The sequence below is a fragment of the Sparus aurata genome, chromosome 3 (genome assembly GCF_900880675.1).
Source record: "Sparus aurata chromosome 3, fSpaAur1.1, whole genome shotgun sequence".
Lineage (NCBI taxonomy): Eukaryota > Metazoa > Chordata > Actinopteri > Spariformes > Sparidae > Sparus > Sparus aurata.
Genome location: NC_044189.1, coordinates 3206494 through 3226197, shown reverse-complemented (window position 1 = coordinate 3226197; position 19704 = coordinate 3206494). Strand labels below are relative to the sequence as shown.

General features: G+C 40.3%; 6 gene segments (V, D, J or C); 3 read left to right on the top strand and 3 right to left on the bottom strand.

Annotated features, from left to right (window-relative positions):
• Positions 1-5170: 5170 nt before the first annotated feature.
• On the bottom strand, positions 5171-5661 carry LOC115579305 (Ig kappa chain V region 3381-like). The segment is given in 2 exon segments: positions 5171-5502; positions 5610-5661. Coding segments are annotated over 2 exon segments (384 nt in total).
• A 183-nt stretch (positions 5662-5844) lies between these two features.
• On the top strand, positions 5845-7246 carry LOC115579302 (Ig kappa-b4 chain C region-like). The segment is given in 3 exon segments: positions 5845-5875; positions 6181-6234; positions 6921-7246. Coding segments are annotated over 3 exon segments (411 nt in total).
• Positions 7247-9088: 1842 nt separating this feature from the next.
• LOC115579301 (Ig kappa chain V region 3381-like) lies at positions 9089-9579 on the bottom strand. The segment is given in 2 exon segments: positions 9089-9420; positions 9528-9579. Coding segments are annotated over 2 exon segments (384 nt in total).
• Positions 9580-10330: 751 nt separating this feature from the next.
• LOC115579300 (Ig kappa-b4 chain C region-like) lies at positions 10331-11560 on the top strand. The segment is given in 3 exon segments: positions 10331-10341; positions 10473-10525; positions 11217-11560. Coding segments are annotated over 3 exon segments (408 nt in total).
• A 1941-nt stretch (positions 11561-13501) lies between these two features.
• LOC115579299 (Ig kappa chain V region 3381-like) lies at positions 13502-13983 on the bottom strand. The segment is given in 2 exon segments: positions 13502-13824; positions 13932-13983. Coding segments are annotated over 2 exon segments (375 nt in total).
• Positions 13984-15317: 1334 nt separating this feature from the next.
• On the top strand, positions 15318-18717 carry LOC115579298 (Ig kappa-b4 chain C region-like). The segment is given in 3 exon segments: positions 15318-15369; positions 17259-17309; positions 18374-18717. Coding segments are annotated over 3 exon segments (447 nt in total).
• Positions 18718-19704: the final 987 nt, after the last annotated feature.

Genomic DNA, 19704 nt, shown 5'->3' with positions numbered 1-19704 from the left:
AGCTCATCAAAACACACCTGAGATCCACTTTGTCTCAGGAGCGTTTAAATAGACTTGCACTGATGAGCATAAACCGTGAGGTGTCTAGGCAAGTGTCATTTAATGACACAATAAATGCCTTTGCTGCAAGGCTGTCCAGGCGTGTAGAATGTAGTTGAAATTTAGTTGAAGCACATGTAGGAAAGAGTGACTTGAAAGTTCATTGTTGTTATTCAAATAAAACTGTTGTGATTGTTCAGATGGTTCAGATTTTGTCATTCAATTGTATGATGGTGTTCTCTTTTATTCGGGGGAGTAATCTTGCCTAGGGCACCAAATGGGCTAGAGCCGGCCATGGTGCCAGGAGAATTATTTCCGATACATTCTTAAATAGCATCTGGTCTTGATTTTCCTCATCTAGCATACTTGTCACAAGGAACTATTTGTGGGAAGCTTGTTATTTTTGTCTTCATTTTAAGGGATTAGGAACATTGCTGTCATTCTATAGCAGCTGGGTCTTGATTTACCTCAGATAGATGGGTAACAGGCATTTAGAGATGGGCCAGTATTTCCGAAAGCCTGTGTACATTTAGGGTATTTGGTTAAATGTAACATGAAACCTATTGTTTTTTTAATCTGCTTCCCTTTGCTTGATAACTTCTCTTACATCATAATGCATGTAAAAATGTGTGTGTGTGTGTGTGTGTGTGTGTGTGTGTGTGTGTGTGTGTCCTCAGTGAAGTGTATCAGTCTCTGCAGTAGCTTCCAGCTGCAGCAGTCAGTTCAGTTTCTGTTCAGTTTGACTGAGGGAGGTTTTTGTACGATGGTTTTTCACTGTGTGAACGAATACTGACTGTTGATGTGATGTTGACTCTGACAGTAGTAAACTGCTGCATCTTCAGCCTGAACTCCACTGATGGTCAGAGTGAAGGCAGAGTTTGATCCACTGCCTGTAAAACGACCTGGAATCCCTGATTCTCGAGTGCTAGCATAATAAATGAGAAGTTTAGGAGTTTCTCCATCTCTCTGTTGGTACCAGGATAAAAGATGTTTGCTGCTCCAATATTGAACATCCCGACTAGTCCTACAGTTGATGGTGATGGAGCCTCCCAGAGCAGAGCTCACTGCTCCAGGCTGAGTCACTGTGATCTGACCTCTGGACTCTGAGGACACAGAGACAAAAACATAAAGCAGCATCATGGTTTTGTGGGCTTCGTTTCAGAGGGACGGATGTTGATAGAGGAGAGGAGTTTGATTCTCTGGACTTTACCTGTGAAGCAGCAGCAGAGGAGAGTCCAGATGAGGACGCAGATCAAAGTCATGTTTTTGATGAGGAGGATTTCTGTGTCTTCTGTTGTCATGAAGGACAGCTGTCAGTCATCCAGTGTTCAACTCTCAGGACTATAAACTCTCCCAGAGCACTGGAGCATGGTGCTGCTGATGCAAAGTGGCTCTCTATGGAAATGCTTCAGTTATGTCAACCTGGACCCTCCCCATGAGTTTTGTCTGATACATCCAAGAATAAACTTACAGATGGGAGGTATTCAGAGAAACTAATAATATTATAAGATATAAAATATCTTATTTCCTGTGATCTGAGTTTGGACTGAGCTGAAGTTTGAACTATAACCATCCACATTATATCATGTTGTGTCTTTTGCCAAACCATTGCTCAAATATCAGTTTCACAGTCTCCATCCTGATCCCTTTATCTTCACACCAATCCACCATTTCTTCTGGGTTCAGAGTTTCCAAGGTGCTTCTCCAAATTGAATCATTGTCTACATTGTACCAGTGTCTAGCTGTGGCAGCAGAACTATTTTCCTGTCAATTCTAAAATAGCAGCCGGTCTTGATTTTCCTCATCTAGCGTCCTTGCAACAGCAAACTATTTTAGGGAAATGTGTTATTCTTTCCCTCAACTCAAGAGATGAGGAACATTGCTGTAATTCTATAATAGCAGCTGGGTCTTGATTTACCTCAACTAGACGGGTAACAGGTTTTCAGAGAAAGTCCTCTGTACAATAATGGTATTTGGTCATATGTAACATGAAATCTATTGTTTTCAATGTACTCCTCTTTGTTTGGTAAGTTCTCGTACATCATGATGCATGTCAAAATCTTCTCTTCTATTATCAGTTATATTACATTAAGTAGGTCTTTATATGGATGACTAATCCAGGCCTACAATACGTTGATTATAATTTATCATGTTTTTCAATGTATTGCCATTCCAGACATTGCTGGCCCATTTGCCATTGCTGTCTGAGTCTTTTTAATGTTAAGCAGGGCATTGTTGTCCTCAAGCTATTGCTGGCTAAGATTCAGGTCACAGCTGACCATCATATATTAATAGTTAGTCTTGAAATATCAAACAGGGGATTTATTTCCTCTAACCATTGATGGTGAAGTAATTCAGGTCACTTCCGACCATTTACTATTACTGACTAAAACCTAGTTAGTTAGGAATGTTAAAGTTTTTTGTGACGTACTTTCTACAATGTTTCATCTCATAGCAGATTATGGCAATTCTGTTCAAATATTCATGGCTTGTTTCATTCCTGCTTGGTTAGTGAGCCTGCTTGTGTGAAATAGTGCCTGTGTTTTTTGAGATGCCTGGCCCTCTTACTTTGTGGAGGAATTATCTGCTGCTGTTGCTTTGTGTGTGTGTGTGTGTGTGTGTCCTCAGTGAAGTGTATCAGTCTCTGCAGTGGCTTCTAGCTGCAGCAGTCAGTTCAGTTTCTGTTCAGTCTGACTGAGGGAGGTTTTTGTACAACGGTTTTTCACTGTGTGAACACACGGTCACTGCCGGGCCAGTGAAAACTCTGACAGTAGTAAACTGCTGCATCTTCAGCCTGAACTCCACTGATGGTCAGAGTGTAATCAGTCCCAGAGCCTGACCCACTGAAACGATCTGAAACTCCAGAATGTCGAGTTGAGCCACATCTAATAAGGAGTGTAGGAGCTTCTCCAGTTTTCTGAAGGTACCAGTTGAAGCAGTAACTTGTACTTTGACTGACTTTACATCTGATAGAAACAGTCTGTCCTGGAGCAACAGACTGAGCTCCAGGAGACTGAGTCAGGGTGGCTTGTCCTGATGAATCTGAAAACATGAAAAAGAGCACAAGAGCTATTGAGACAAATCCAGTTTGGAGAAAGACGATCAACATCCAAACAGAAGAGGATCATTTCTTTAACATGGAGAACAGATGGAAGAAGGTCAATGCTGCTTGTTTCAGTGTTTCTCCATCATAGCAGAACATCACTGTGGTGAACCTGGTCGCATCCTGAAGCAAAGTTTTCAGCAGAGAGTCTCACCCTGAACAAGGAGCCCCAGGGTGGCCAGCAGTAGAACCAGTGACATCATCATTGTGCTGCCGGCGTGTCAGTGGCTGTGAAAGGCCTGGACAGCCACTGATCAACACTTGCCTCTTAACGGCTGGGAGCAGAGAGGCAGGACACATATGCAAACACACAGAGTCAGTCAACTGTAGCTGTCCTCAACATATTTACATATTTACATGGAGAGGATGTTAAAGTCTGGTCGTCAACTGATTTGTTTGTTGACAATCATTATTCATATCAATATTACTGTTGTTTTCACATAGTTAGATGATTAATCACCAAGTACAGCAGTGATGATGGATCTCAAATTTCTTGCTCATGAAACTCTTACCAGAAGTTTTGGACATGTGGGCAGAATCAGAAAACATAGAAGTTTTCATCAGTTACAGTTGGACAGATTTCTTTGTCTCAATTCCATGTTGTAACATTTTGGCAACTGGGCAACTGACTCAGCTGAAGAGTATCATGTCCTCTTTAAAAGCTCTGCATTGGTTTAATTCCTCACTGCTTAATGTTCTTTTTCTTCTGGGTTCTGAGAATATAGTCACACATCTCACACATATTGGGATAGTCTTCATATTTACCAGTTTTCCGAAGAACTTTTCCAAATTAAAACATTGTCTTCATAGTACTAGAGTCTACCTAGTAGAGAAATTGTTTTCTGTAAAGTCTAGAATAGCGGCCAGTGTTGATTTTCCACAGCTAGCATACTAGCAACAAGGAACTATTTGTGGTCATAGTCTGTCACAGTGGTCCAGCCATTCTTTACCTCAACTCAACAGATGAAGGAGATTGCTATAATTCTAAAATAGCGACTAGGTCTTCATTTATGTTGACTACACCGGTAACAGGCTTTTAAGGATGGGCCTGTTTTTCTAAATTCCTTCGTACAAGAATGGTATGTTCTAAAACCTTGCAGACTGTTTTCAATCAACTCCCCTTTGCTTGTACATCCTGATGCATTTAAGAATCACACTTCCATTCTAGATATAGATATAAATAGGTCTAAAGTTTGTTGAGTAATCCAGAACTAGAATATGTTGATTTGAACTATTGCTGGTCAAAGCCTATTCAGGTGAAAAAAAGCATTTATGGTACACAGTTGATTATATATATTTTTCTGTTTCATTCTCTTATTTCATGTCCATCTCTAAAAAGATTTCAGAGACTGTTGTTTAATTGAGGCCTTTTACATTTCCCTTGATAGTTAAGTATTCAGTTTATTTGATGTCAGGCTTTGCTGCTATGTTTCTTCTCATAACAGATTATGGCATTTAAATAACCATTGGTTGTGTCATTCCTGCTTGGTCACTGAGCTTCCTTTGGGGAAATATTTGGCTGTTTTCTTTGGATGGCTTGCCCCATTCATTTAGAGGAGGAATTAACTTGTTTCTGCTCAAGGCGGACGTTCCACAACTACAAAATCTCCCCATAGAGAAGCTGCACCAAATACTTTAATCAAGAATAATCATCACATGTAATCTGTTCATCTGTGAACAAGACTCATGAAGATTCATCTTTAATCCATGATAACCTTTTTACTTTACTCAATGCACCTGTCTTAATGTGATGTGACTTTACGTATGCACATGTTAAACTGGGTCCATGGTCTATAATTAAGGTTTCTAAAGCAGATCTGTGTCACAGTGTTTTTCTTTTGAATTGAATATAGTTAAATTGAATGTGTTCCAGTATGTAGCTGAGGTGAAAGGTGTGTGTGTGTGTGTGTGTGTGTGTGTGTGTGTGTCCTCAGTGAAGTGTATCAGTCTCTGCAGTAGCTTCCAGCTGCAGCAGTCAGTTCAGTTTCTGTTCAGTCTGACTGAGGGAGGTTTTTGTACGACGGTTTTTCATTGTGTGAACACATCTTGACTGTTGATCCAGTGATAACTCTGACAGTAGTAAACTGCTGCATCTTCAGCCTGAACTCCACTGATGGTCAGAGTGAAGGCAGAGTTTGATCCACTGCCTGTAAAACGACCTGGAATCCCTGATGCTCGAGTGCTAGCAAAGTAAATGAGAAGTTTAGGAGTTTCTCCATCTCTCTGTTGGTACCAGGCTAAAAAGTGGTATGGGCTGCTATAAGCAACATCCTGACTGGTCCTACAGTTGATGGTGACGGAGCCTCCCAGAGCAGAGCTCACTGCTCCAGGTTGAGTCACTGTGATCTGACCTCTGGACTCTGAGGACACAGAGACAAAAACATAAAGCAGCGTCATGGTTTTGTGGGCTTCATTTCAGAGGGACGGATGTTGATAGAGGAGAGGAGTTTGATTCTCTGGACTTTACCTGTGAAGCAGCAGCAGAGGAGAGTCCAGATGAGGACGCAGATCAAAGTCATGTTTTTGATGAGGAGGATTTCTGTGTCTTCTGTTGTCATGAAGGACAGCTGTCAGTCATCCAGTGTTCAACTCTCAGGACTATAAACTCTCCCAGAGCACTGGAGCATGGTGCTGCTGATGCAAAGTGGCTCTCTATGGAAATGCTCTGACTGACTCCAACAGGGACTTGGATTAAACTCATCATGCTGCTTATCAATGGATCAGTCACTTCAAGTATTGATTAGGCAATTTTCTCATATCAATTTTATAGGAGTTGGCTTCATGCTTGTTGAAAAATGTGTTTGACAACGTCGTCTGTCTTGGTAAATTAAATGAAAAGTAAATTAAGTTGTATTAAAAATGAACATATATCAAATAAAAACATACATTCTGTAAATCTGTGGCTCTGTGTTATCGTCACTTTTCATATCAGCTGATCATATTTTACAATGAGAGACTAATTGTGTTGAATGTGTTTGTGTCAAAGTCAGAGAGCCGTGTCTCTCTACAGTCAGAGGTTTTTGTACGGCGGCTCAATGAGTTTGTATCACTGTGGTACACGTTCGGTGGAGGAACCAGACTGGATGTTGGAAGTAAGTTTCTGCACAAATCCTTTGTAAAATACCGTGAAATCATTTTTAATGTTATGTGTTGGATGTTTGAGGCAGATAAATATATCTTGTTTTCATTCCAACACTTTTAGTCTTCAAGTTTTAATTCTCCTACTTGATCATGGAGGCTAACTCAGAGCAGCTTTACTAAACATTTCTTTACACATTCCTGTCAAAGTGACATTTAAACAGCCTGAAGTGTAGAAAAGATAAAACTGTGAACCTGTTTTACAAATGTTTTGTAAGAGGAGATGTAATTTTTCACCTCAATGATAGCAGTGTTCAAAACGCTCCTCTTGTCCAACATTTGATTGCAGTCGGTTCATTTTCTGTATTTGTGTATGTGTCCACTAAATACTTTAAAGTCACATATAGTTCAGGTTTTGTCTGATTGTGATGAGAAAGTTTGATGTGTTTTATTTCCAGTGTAGTTTGATATATTTCAGCTCATTCTGTTTGATGATTCTCTCTGTGCTGATATGCATGAGAGGCTTCTTAAAGGGAAGTGAAACAATGTGTGAGTGAGTGACTGGTGGAGCAGAAAAACCATCTGACAGAAACTCCTTAAAGGACTAAATCAACTCTCACACAGTGAAGGTGTCCCAGTGTCTGCTGGTTGATTGACAGCAGTGTGGTCCCTGTCCTCTAAGCTGATTGGTGTCTCCTAGGTGATGTCCGTCCCACCCTGACGGTGCTGCCCCCCTCCAGTGAGGAGCTGCAGCAGGGGAAGGCCACGCTCATGTGTCTGGCCAACAAGGGCTTCCCCTCAGACTGGAGTCTGTCCTGGAAGGTGGACGGCAGCAGCAGCAGCAGCTGGGAGCAGAGCAGGAGCCCCGGGGTGCTGGAGAAGGACGGCCGCTACAGCTGGAGCAGCACCCTGAGGCTCCCTGCAGACCAGTGGAGGAAGGTGGGCTCTGTGACCTGTGAGGCTACCCAGGGCTCCCAGACTCCAGTCTCAGAGACACTGAGGAGAGACCAGTGTTCCCAGTCCTGACCTGACTCACTGGGACTCTGCTGCTGGTTTTACTCTCATACTGCTCTCAGCTCTCTCTCTGTTCTCTCTTTCTCTCAACATGTTTCAACATTAATGTCTTCTTGCTTCTGTTTCAACATTTTACAACAATAAAGATTTCATTACCTTTAGTATAAATGTGACATGTCTTTGACCTTCTTTTTCAAGATATATGATATATGAGGAGCATTTCTCAGATTAATGCACACAGTCACTCAAATAACAACGTCATTATTTCCTCATTACTTTTTCAATGTATTAAGACTGTAGGTATTCTTCTATAGTCTGTCTAGTATGATAAATATATAAGCACCAATCAAACATGATTTTTGGTTCATCGTTGTTGAAAAATGATTCCAGATGTCATCTGTCTAATTTTAATTCATCAAAATAAAAAATGAAGTTTTGTGTCTTTATTGGACGTGCATCAGACTGACATGAAACCATCATCAACATGACAGAGTCTTTATGGATGGAAATGACTGTTTATGCCATTCAGTCAATTATTTTGAAGTTTTTAATATGATGCTGACACTGTTTGAGATGAAGACATAATTTTATACTTTACTTTTATTTGTGTATTTATGCTTAAATACAACTTTTCTCTGACTATAAAAGGCACAATGCAACAGTGTTTATGTTCTTTCTAGGTTCACAGCAACTGCTCAGAGTTTGTATAAAGTATGGTATGTATGACATCAAATTTAAATTAAAAAAAGAGAGTTATCATGATAGCCAGAACTAAGAAGGATCAGAAGCTAAAGTTTCCCTCCTTTTACTTGTCTGAGCAAGAGCTAGATACTGTAACCAAAGTAAAATACTTAGGGCATATCATCAGGAATAACCTTAATGATGATGATGATATTCAGCGCCAGTGCTATAAATTTTGTGCTCAGGCAAATATGCTGGTAAGCTAATTTCATATGTGCACTGATGAAGTTAAAACAGCTCTTTTTAGAGCATACTGCACTCTGCTTTACACAGCACACCCATGGTGTAGCCACAGTAAAGCAAAGACGAATAAGATTGAGGTGGCATATAATGATGCTCTTAGAATCTTGTTAAAGTAACCAAGGTGGGAAACTGCTAGCAAGATGTTTGTGAACTGTAATGTTCCCACATTTCAGGCATTACTTAGGAATTTTATGTATAAATGTATGTGTCGGATGATTGAGTCAAGGAATGGGATTATAATGTCTTTGATTGACCCAAAGTGAGAAAAGATATTCCTCCAGCTTTTGGAAATATTGGAACCAACATTTGTATGTTTTTTAACCATTGAGGACACATGTCTATCTATGAGTAATCTTATGTCTGTCTGTATATTGTGTGTGTCTTTTATATCTGGATGTCGAGTCTGTCAATAAAGATAATCATTTTGTCTTGTGTTCTTTTTCATGCGGACATTTAAATGTTTTTCGCTGAACATGACTTTGTTAATTTAAGATAATATCAGTTATAATTTGAGGATAACAGCTTATTTTGGGCCGACCATGATCAGGATTGTTTCTGATGCTGCTCTGTGTCTTCATGTTGTCTTGAATTAAGAAATGTTCTAATCTGATGTGATACAGTATCAAGCTGAGGTCAAAGGTCAGAAGGTTTTTCATTAACTGTCCTTGTTTGGCTCCTCCTGATTATATGGTAACTCAAATAAGAGCATGGCATTATAATTGAATTTAAATGGAAGTTGAGACACTGTGTGTGTGTGTGTGTGTGTGTGTCCTCAGTGAAGTGTATCAGTCTCTGCAGTAGCTTCCAGCTGCAGCAGTCAGTTCAGTTTCTGTTCAGTCTGACTGAGGGAGGTTTTTGTACGACGGTTTTTCACTGTGTGAACACAGCTTGACTGTTGGGATAGTGAAAACTCTGACAGTAGTAAACTGCTGCATCTTCAGCCTGAACTCCACTGATGGTCAGAGTGAAGGCAGAGTTTGATCCACTGCCTGTAAAACGACCTGGAATCCCTGATGCTCGAGTGCTAGCAGCGTAAATTAGACGTTTAGGAGGTTCTCCATCTCTCTGTTGGTACCAGGCTAAATAGTGGGTGCTGCCAGAAACATAAACATCCTGACTGGTCCTACAGTTGATGGTGACGGAGCCTCCCAGAGCAGAGCTCACTGCTCCAGGCTGAGTCACTGTGATCTGACCTCTGGACTCTGAGGACACAGAGACAAAAACATAAAGCAGCGTCATGGTTTTGTGGGCTTCATTTCAGAGGGATGGATGTTGATAGAGGAGAGGAGTTTGATTCTCTGGACTTTACCTGTGAAGCAGCAGCAGAGGAGAGTCCAGATGAGGACGCAGATCAAAGTCATGTTTTTGATGAGGAGGATTTCTGTGTCTTCTGTTGTCATGAAGGACAGCTGTCAGTCATCCAGTGTTCAACTCTCAGGACTATAAACTCTCCCAGAGCACTGGAGCATGGTGCTGCTGATGCAAAGTGGCTCTCTATGGAAATGCTCTGACTGACTCCAACAGGGACTTGGATTACTCTCATCATGCTGTTTATCAATGGATCAATCACTTAAAGTATTGATTAGGATATTTTCAGTGTCAATTTTATAACAGTTTGGCTTCATGCTTGTTGTACAATGTGTTTCACAATGTCGTCTTTCTTGTTAAATTAAATGAAGAGTAAATCAAGTTTCATTAAAAATGAACATATATCAAATAAAATCATACATTCTGTAAATCTGTGGCTCTGTGTTATCGTCACTTTTCATATCAGCTGATCATATTTTACAATCAGAGACTAATTGTGTTGAGTGTGTTTGTGTCAAAGTCAGAGAGCCGTGTCTCTCCACAGTCAGAGGTTTTTGTACGGCGGCTCAATGAGTTTGTATCACTGTGGTACACGTTCGGTGGTGGAACCAGACTGGATGTTGGAAGTAAGTCAAATGTTTCAATGTTTTTATCATTTCAGGCACTATTTTCATTTTTTTCTTATTAGAAGGAAAATAGTCAGTTTTTATCATTGATGCTTAATTTTTGCACAAATACTTTGCAGTAAGAGACAAAGTTTGCTTCAGAAATATGAATTCAAAAAATTATTGCAAGTATTACTAAATGTTAAGACAGTAGACAAAGCATTATTTCATGCTTTAATAGTAAAGTTGCACCTTGAGGGCTTGTAGGTTTAGTTCAGTGTGTCAAAGTCAGAGAGCCGTGTCTCTCTACAGTCAGAGGTTTTTGTACGGCGGCTCAATGAGTTTGTATCACTGTGGTGGACTTTTGGTGGAGGAACCAGACTGGATGTTGGAAGTAAGTTTCTGCACAAATCCTTTGTAAAATACTGCCTTTTTATTTCATTTTTGATGTCATGTATTGGATGTTTTAGGCAGATAAATATATCTTGTTTCAATTCCAACACTTTTGGTCTTCATGTTTTAATTCTCCTCCTTTATCATGGAGGCTAACTCAGAGCAGCTTTACTAAACATTTCTTTACACATTCCTGTCAAAGTGACATTTAAACAGCCTGAAGTGTAGAAAAGATAAAACTGTAAACCTGTTTTACAAATGTTTTGTAAGAGGAGATGTAATTTTTCACCTCAATGATAGCAGTGTTCAAAACGCTCCTCTTGTCCAACATTTGATTGCAGTCGGTTCATTTTCTGTATTTGTGTATGTGTCCACTAAATATTTTAAAGTCACATATAGTTCAGGTTTTGTCTGATTGTGATGAGAAAGTTTGATGTGTTTTATTTCCAGTGTAGTTTGATATATTTCAGCTCATTCTGTTTGATGATTCTCTCTGTGCTGATATGCATGAGAGGCTTCTTAAAGGGAAGTGAAACAATGTGTGAGTGAGTGACTGGTGGAGCAGAAAAACCATCTGACAGAAACTCCTTAAAGGACTAAATCAACTCTCACACAGTGAAGGTGTCCCAGTGTCTGCTGGTTGATTGACAGCAGTGTGGTCCCTGTCCTCTAAGCTGATTGGTGTCTCCTAGGTGATGTCCGTCCCACCCTGACGGTGCTGCCCCCCTCCAGTGAGGAGCTGCAGCAGGGGAAGGCCACGCTCATGTGTCTGGCCAACAAGGGCTTCCCCTCAGACTGGAGTCTGTCCTGGAAGGTGGACGGCAGCAGCAGCAGCAGCAGCAGCAGCAGCAGCAGCTGGGAGCAGAGCAGGAGCCCCGGGGTGCTGGAGAAGGACGGCCGCTACAGCTGGAGCAGCACCCTGAGGCTCCCTGCAGACCAGTGGAGGAAGGTGGGCTCTGTGACCTGTGAGGCCACCCAGGGCTCCCAGACTCCAGTCTCAGAGACACTGAGGAGAGACCAGTGTTCCCAGTCCTGACCTGACTCACTGGGACTCTGCTGCTGGTTTTACTCTCATACTGCTCTCAGCTCTCTCTCTGTTCTCTCTTTCTCTCAACATGTTTCAACATTAATGTGTTCTTGCTTCTGTTTCAACATTTCACAACAATAAAGATTTCATTACCTTTATTATAAATGTGACGTGTCTTTGACCTTTTTTTTCAACATATATGATATATGAGGAACATTTTTCAGATTAATGTGCACAGTCACATCAGAACCAAATCCATTTTTCCCAGATTACTTTTTAATGTTTTTAAGACTGTTGACTTTATCTGACAGAGTTTTCTGATTCATCTACTCTCATTAAATTTGGAAACAACACATTTTTTAAAAACAGTTTTGTCATTACAATCATCTTGTTTTGAAGAAGAAGAATTCGTTCCTGAAACGTATTCTTATTTTCTTAATGAAAAAATCTAAGTATAAGAACAATAATTCAGCAATATGAATAGAAATCAGAGTATCATCTGCGTGAAGTGATAACTTCTTTTCTTTCTCCAGATTGATCACGGTTTAAAAGTGTAATTTTTTAAGATGCAGTAATCTTTCTCTCTTTCTCAAAACATGTTTCAACATTAATGTGTTCTTGCTTCTGTTACAACATTTTACAACAATAAAGATTTCATTACTTTCATTATAAATGTGACGTGTCTATGTCCTTCTTTCAACGTACATGATAAATGAGGACACAGTCACTCAAATAACAATTCCATCATTTACTGATTACTTTTTCAGTGTTTTAAGACTCTGGATATTCTTCCATAGTCTTTCTTCTTTGATCTATATGAATTTATTTCCAATTTACATTCAAAATGTCATCTGTCTAATTTTAATTAATTCTAAGAGAAAATTAAGTTTTGTGTCCTTGAAGGGACGTGCATCAGACTGACATGAAACCATCACGAACATGACAGAGTCTTTATGGATGGAAATGACTGTTTATGTCATTCAGTCAATTATTTAACTTTTCAGAATAGAATAGAATAGAATATCTTTATTGTCATTGTAACAGGTTCAATGAAATTAAGTGCAGTCCTTATTCAGTGCAACAGGAGGTAGTAAATGCATAAATAGATAAATAACTAAAGTCTACTGTATGCATATTAATGCTAAAAACGCATAGGAGACGCACCCATGCATACATCCAAAATTACATTTAAAAATTGCACATAGCCATTTTGACAAAGGTAAGTGGTGAGAACCATGCTTTAGTAGCACTATTCAATGCACTTATGGCTGTTGGATGAAAACTGTTTTGTAGTAATTAAACCCCTTTTTGCTTGGTAAGTTCTTGTACATCATGATGCATGTAAAAGTCTGCTCTTCTATCATCAGCTATACTACATGAAGTAGGTCAAAAATTGGACAAATAATCTGAACCTTCACTATGTTGGTCAGGATGTATCATATTGTTTAATGTATTACTATTCAAGTCATTGCTGACCATTTGATATTGCTGTCTGAGGCATTTAAATGTCTAGCAGGTAAGTTCTCCTCAAGCTGTTGCCAGCTAAGATATTTAGGTCACAGCTGACAATAATATATTAAAGGTAAAGTCTTTAAATCTCAAGCAGGTCATTTCTGTCCTCCAGCTAGTGATGGTGAAGTTATTCTGGTCACTCCTGACTATTCACTATTGCTGGCTTAGTCAAGCATTTTAACATTTTTGGTATCATGCGTTCTACTATGTTTCATATCATAGCAGATTATGGCATTTCTGTTCAAATATTCATGGTTTGTTTCACACATTTGGTGGATAATGAGTGTCAGTGAGAAGAGTGTGTGCTTGTGTGTGTGTGTGTGTGTGTGTGTGTGTGTCCTCAGTGAAGTGTATCAGTCTCTGCAGTAGCTTCCAGCTGCAGCAGTCAGTTCAGTTTCTGTTCAGTCTGACTGAGGGAGGTTTTTGTATGACGGTTTTTCACTGTGTGAACACATCTTGATTGTTGGGATAGTGAAAACTCTGACAGTAGTAAACTGCTGCATCTTCAGCCTGAACTCCACTGATGGTCAGAGTGAAGGCAGAGTTTGATCCACTGCCTGTAAAACGACCTGGAATCCCTGATGCTCGAGTGCTAGCAGTGTAAATGAGAAGTTTAGGAGTTTCTCCATCTCTCTGTTGGTACCAGTGTAACCAGTTCCCACCATGAACATTCTGACTGGTCCTACAGTTGATGGTGACGGAGCCTCCCAGAGCAGAGCTCACTGCTCCAGGCTGAGTCACTGTGTATTGACCTCTGGACTCTGAGGACACAGAGACAAAAACATAAAGCACCATCATGGTTTTGTGGGCTTCATTTCAGAGGGACGGATGTTGATAGAGGAGAGGAGTTTGATTCTCTGGACTTTACCTGTGAAGCAGCAGCAGAGGAGAGTCCAGATGAGGACGCAGATCAAAGTCATGTTTTTGATGAGGAGGATTTCTGTGTCTTCTGTTGTCATGAAGGACAGCTGTCAGTCATCCAGTGTTCAACTCTCAGGACTATAAACTCTCGCAGAGCACTGGAGCATGGTGCTGCTGATGCAAAGTGCCTCTCTATGGAAATGCTTCAGTTATGTCAACCTGGACCCTCCCCATGAGTTTGAAAGAATAAACATACAGATGGGTGCTATTCAGAGAAACAAATTCAAATCATAGAGGTCAGGAACATCTTAATCACTAACTCCTCATTTCTCTGGGAAAAGTCTCTACTGACTCTTCCTCGACGCCATTGGAGGTGTTGATTTTGACCGGGTGGCGTTTCCACCTGACAGGCTTTCCCAAGCCGATTGCTCAATGGAATAGGAGCACTTGACCTATGGAGAGGAGGAGGAAGATGGAGGAGAGAGGGAATCCAGGGGCTCGGGGTCTGACGAACGGAGTGGTTAGATGTGTACATCACCAGGGACGATGGGCATCTCAGCATTGAGTTCAGAGGGATGGAGCTTGATACAATCCTGCAGGATAGGATGGAAAAGTTGTTGAGGTTCTCAGATCTCTTGCTCATGAAATTCTTACAAGAAGTTTTGGACATGTGGGCAGATCCAGGAAACATAGAATTTATATCAGTTACAGTTGGACAGATGTCTTTGTCTCAAGTCCATGCAGTAACATTTCAGTGACAACTGGGTAACTCCCTTTACAGAAGAGGATCATGTGATATGATTCAAAGCGTTGCAGCAGTTTATTTCCTGACCACTAAGTGTTGACATCAGTCTTCTCCTCTGGGTTTAGTGTTTGTGGACACATTTACTTGCATATCACAATAAGCTATATATTTATCAGTTTCCAAGGTGCTTTTTCAAACTGAAACATTGTTTTTGTTCCCAGTGTCTACCTGTGCTAGGAGGAATGAATTCCTGTGAATTCTAGAATAGCGACCGGCTTTGATTTTCCTTATCTAGCGTACTTGTGACAGGCAAATATTTGAGGACATTCTGTCATAGTGGCCGGTTTAGCTCATATCTAGCATGAATCCTCTTGTTTTTAAACTATTCCTCTTTGCTTGGTTAGTTCTTTCACATCATGATATGCGTAGAAGAATCTGCACTTCTGTATCTGTTATACTAATGAAAGAGGTCTATGAAATTGAAATGAGTAATCCAAACCTACTAAGTGTAGATCAGCATTTATCATATCATTTCATGTATTGCTTTTCAGGTCACAGCTGAACATTAGCTGCTGCTGGCTAAACCGATATATCACGAGCAGGTCACTGCTGTCCAAACTTCATTCAGGATACTGCTGACCATTAGCCATGTGTGGAAAAAGCCTTCAGAAGCAGGGCAAAGAATCATTGATGGCAGACTGTTAGTTTTCTTTCCGTGCCATGCTTCCTAATAAATTCTGTCCCTATGTTTGTGGTTATATTGTAATGTCTGTTTTTCCTACACATTCTGAGCTGTGATTTAATGGTGACAAGTTGTTTTCCTGATGTTGAGTTAAGAAATGTGGCCAGAGTGGGGTTTACAAGACCAGGAGCCCCCAGAGCCATTAATCAGTTCTGTCTGTATGTTAAAGGTTAGCTAGTGGAAGTGGTCCCTACAGAGTACTAAAACTGAGCTTATCTCCCATGCCAGATGTTGGGAGATGTTCAAGCATATACATTTCCCCAGAAGGACTAAGAGACCATTTGGTCTCTCTCAGGGTGTGAGGATTGACAGCAACAGAGTTAAGCATTGGGCATAACTTTGCCATAAACTTGTGAATACCAGGGTGTGGCCACACTCTTTCAGACGCAGGCTTGAGATCTGTTCAATAAAGATTGCTCTATCATACCACCCAGTCTTGCCTCTGCAGATTCTTTTATTAACAAACTACACGCTGACACATTTGATGAAGACAGCCCAGAAACAACAGTATCTTTATTTGTTTAACAGGGTCCTGTTTAATTTGTTTTATGGTGAGAAGCATTGATGGTGGAATTAACTTGCTTTCTACCATAACAAGTTTGTCGTTGAATTTGTTCTAATACAACTTTATTAGTGGTGTAAGCATCAATGATTGACATCATTAATCTGTTAGATAAAACTTTGTATGTGTGTGTGTGTGTGTGTGTGTGTGTGTGTGTGTGTGTCCTCAGTGAAGTGTATCAGTCTCTGCAGTAGCTTCCAGCTGCAGCAGTCACTTCAGTTTCTGTTCAGTCTGACTGAGGGAGGTTTTTGTACGACGGTTTTTCACTGTGTGAACACATATTGACTGTTGATGCTATGTTCACTCAGACAGTAGTAAACTGCTGCATCTTCAGCCCGAAGTCCACTGATGGTCAGAGTGAAGGCAGAGTATGATCCACTGCCTGTAAAACGACCTGGAATCCCTGATGCTCGATAGGTAGTATAGTAAATGAGAAGTTTAGGAGTTTTTCCATCTTTCTGTTGGTACAAGTGTAAACCGTGGGATGGCTCAAAGGCATTATAATAAACATCCTGACTGGTCCTACAGTTGATGGTGATGGAGCCTCCCAGAGCAGAGCTCACTGCTCCAGGCTGAGTCACTGTGATCTGACCTCTGGACTCTGAGGACACAGAGACAAAAACATAAAGCAGCGTCATGGTTTTGTGGGCTTCATTTCAGAGGGACGGATGTTGATAGAGGAGAGGAGTTTGATTCTCTGGACTTTACCTGTGAAGCAGCAGCAGAGGAGAGTCCAGATGAGGACGCAGATCAAAGTCATGTTTTTGATGAGGAGGATTTCTGTGTCTTCTGTTGTCATGAAGGACAGCTGTCAGTCATCCAGTGTTCAACTCTCAGGACTATAAACTCTCCCAGAGCACTGGAGCATGGTGCTGCTGATGCAAAGTGGCTCTCTATGGAAATGCTCTGACTGACTCCAACAGGGACTTGGATTACTCTCATCATGCTGGTTATCAATCGATCAATCACCTTTTAAAGTATTGATTAGGATATTTTCAGTGTCAATTTTATAGGAGTTTGGCTTTATGCTTGTTGTACAATGTGTTTCACAATGTCGTCTTTCTTGTTAAATTAAATGAAGAGTAAATCAAGTTTCATCAAAAATCATCATATATCAAATAAAAACATACATTCTGTAAATCTGTGGCTCTGTGTTATCGTCACTTTTCATATCATCTGATAATATTTTACAATGAGAGACTAATTGTGTTGAGTGTGTTTGTGTCAAAGTCAGAGAGCCGTGTCTCTCTACAGTCAGAGGTTTTTGTACGGCGGCTCAATGTGTTTGTATCACTGTGGTACACGTTCGGTGGAGGAACCAGACTGGATGTTGGAAGTAAGTAAAATGTTTCAATGTTTTTATCTTTCCAGGCGCTATTTTCTTTTTTTTCATATTAGAAGGAATATAGTCAGTTTTTCATATTGATGCTTAATTTTTGCACAAATATTTTGCAGTAAGAGACAAAGTTTGCTTCAGAAATATGAATTCAAAAAATTATTGCAAGAAATACTAAATGTTAAGACAGTAGACAAAGCATTATTTCATGCTTTTATAGTAAAGTTGCACCTTGAGGGCTTGTAGGTTTAGTTCAGTGTGTCAAAGTCAGAGAGCCGTGTCTCTCTACAGTCAGAGGTTTTTGTACGGCGGCTCAATGAGTTTGTATCACTGTGGTGGACTTTTGGTGGAGGAACCAGACTGGATGTTGGAAGTAAGTTTCTGCACAAATCCTTTGTAAAATACTGTCATTTCATTTCATTTTTGATGTCATGTATTGGATGTTTTAGGCAGATAAATATGTATTGTTTTAATTCCAACACTTTTGGTCTTTATGTTTTAATTCTCCTCCTTTATCATGGAGGCTAACTCAGAGCAGCTTAACTAAACATTTCTTTACACATTCCTGTCAAAGTGACATTTAAACAGCCTGAAGTGTAGAAAAGATAAAACTGTAAACCTGTTTTACAAATGTTTTGTAAGAGGAGATGTAATTTTTCACCTCAATGATAGCAGTGTTCAAAACGCTCCTCTTGTCCAACATTTGATTGTAGTCGGTTCATTTTCTGTATTTGTGTATGTGTCCACTAAATATTTTAAAGTCACATATAGTTCAGGTTTTGTCCGATTGTGATGAGAAAGTTTGATGTCTTTTATTTCCAGTGTAGTTTGATATATTTCAGCTCATTCTGTTTGATGATTCTCTCTGTGCTGATATGCATGAGAGGCTTCTTAAAGGGAAGTGAAACAATGTGTGCGTGAGTGACTGGTGGAGCAGAAAAACCATCTGACAGAAACTCCTTAAAGGACTAAATCAACTCTCACACAGTGAAGGTGTCCCAGTGTCTGCTGGTTGATTGACAGCAGTGTGGTCCCTGTCCTCTAAGCTGATTGGTGTCTCCTAGGTGATGTCCGTCCCACCCTGACGGTGCTGCCCCCCTCCAGTGAGGAGCTGCAGCAGGGGAAGGCCACGCTCATGTGTCTGGCCAACAAGGGCTTCCCCTCAGACTGGAGTCTGTCCTGGAAGGTGGACGGCAGCAGCAGCAGCAGCAGCAGCAGCAGCAGCAGCTGGGAGCAGAGCAGGAGCCCCGGGGTGCTGGAGAAGGACGGCCGCTACAGCTGGAGCAGCACCCTGAGGCTCCCTGCAGACCAGTGGAGGAAGGTGGGCTCTGTGACCTGTGAGGCCACCCAGGGCTCCCAGACTCCAGTCTCAGAGACACTGAGGAGAGACCAGTGTTCCCAGTCCTGACCTGACTCACTGGGACTCTGCTGCTGGTTTTACTCTCATACTGCTCTCAGCTCTCTCTCTGTTCTCTCTTTCTCTCAACATGTTTCAACAATAATGTGTTCTTGCTTCTGTTTCAACATTTTACAACAATAAAGATTTTATGACCTTTATTATAAATGTGACGTGTCTTTGACCTTCTTTTTCAACATATATGATATATGAGGAACATTTGTCACATTAATGCACACAGTCATATCAAAATCAAATTTATTCTTCCACAATTACTTTTTAAAGGTTTTAAGGCTTCTGATTGTATTCTTGCTTTTTCCAGATTCATCTACTCTCATTAATTTTGGCCACAATACTTTTTCAAAAATTCACCTGTTATTATCATCATCTCGGCTTTAAGAAGATGAATTTGTTCCTTGAAATCAAAACATCTAAATAAGAAATATTAAGTCAGTGTTAGAAATATAAATCAGAGTATCATCTGCGTAAAGTGATGACTCCTTCTTTTCCTCCAGATTCATAAGTTTGAAAGTGTAATTTTTGTTTCCTAAAGTAAATCTGATATTCTCTGAATGTTCAAACAATAAAGCTCTGTTGATAACTCAGTGATGTTCACACATATTATTCCAAGAATAACTCCTGTCATGTGTTGATGTCTTCATTTAAAACAGTAGATCATTTAGATCCTCACAGTTCTTCTGAGCAGCATTTTGTTAAGTTAGATATTCATGAAAATTGATGAGAATATGTAATGCAGGTGAAATCTGATAGTTGTGTCAGTGCAGCCTGACAGTGTTCAGCTGTGGTATCCTGAAGCAAGTAGATAAATAAGAGAAGGCGTTGATGGATAAAACACTCTCTCTCTCTCTTCAGCTTCACTTTTTACTGATTTGTTTAATAAAGTAAATGTCAGAGAAAGTTATCACAGCTGCTTTGTGTCTTTTTCATTTGACAGGAACAGACACTACTGTCATTCAACTGTTTTGCTGCAGAATTGTA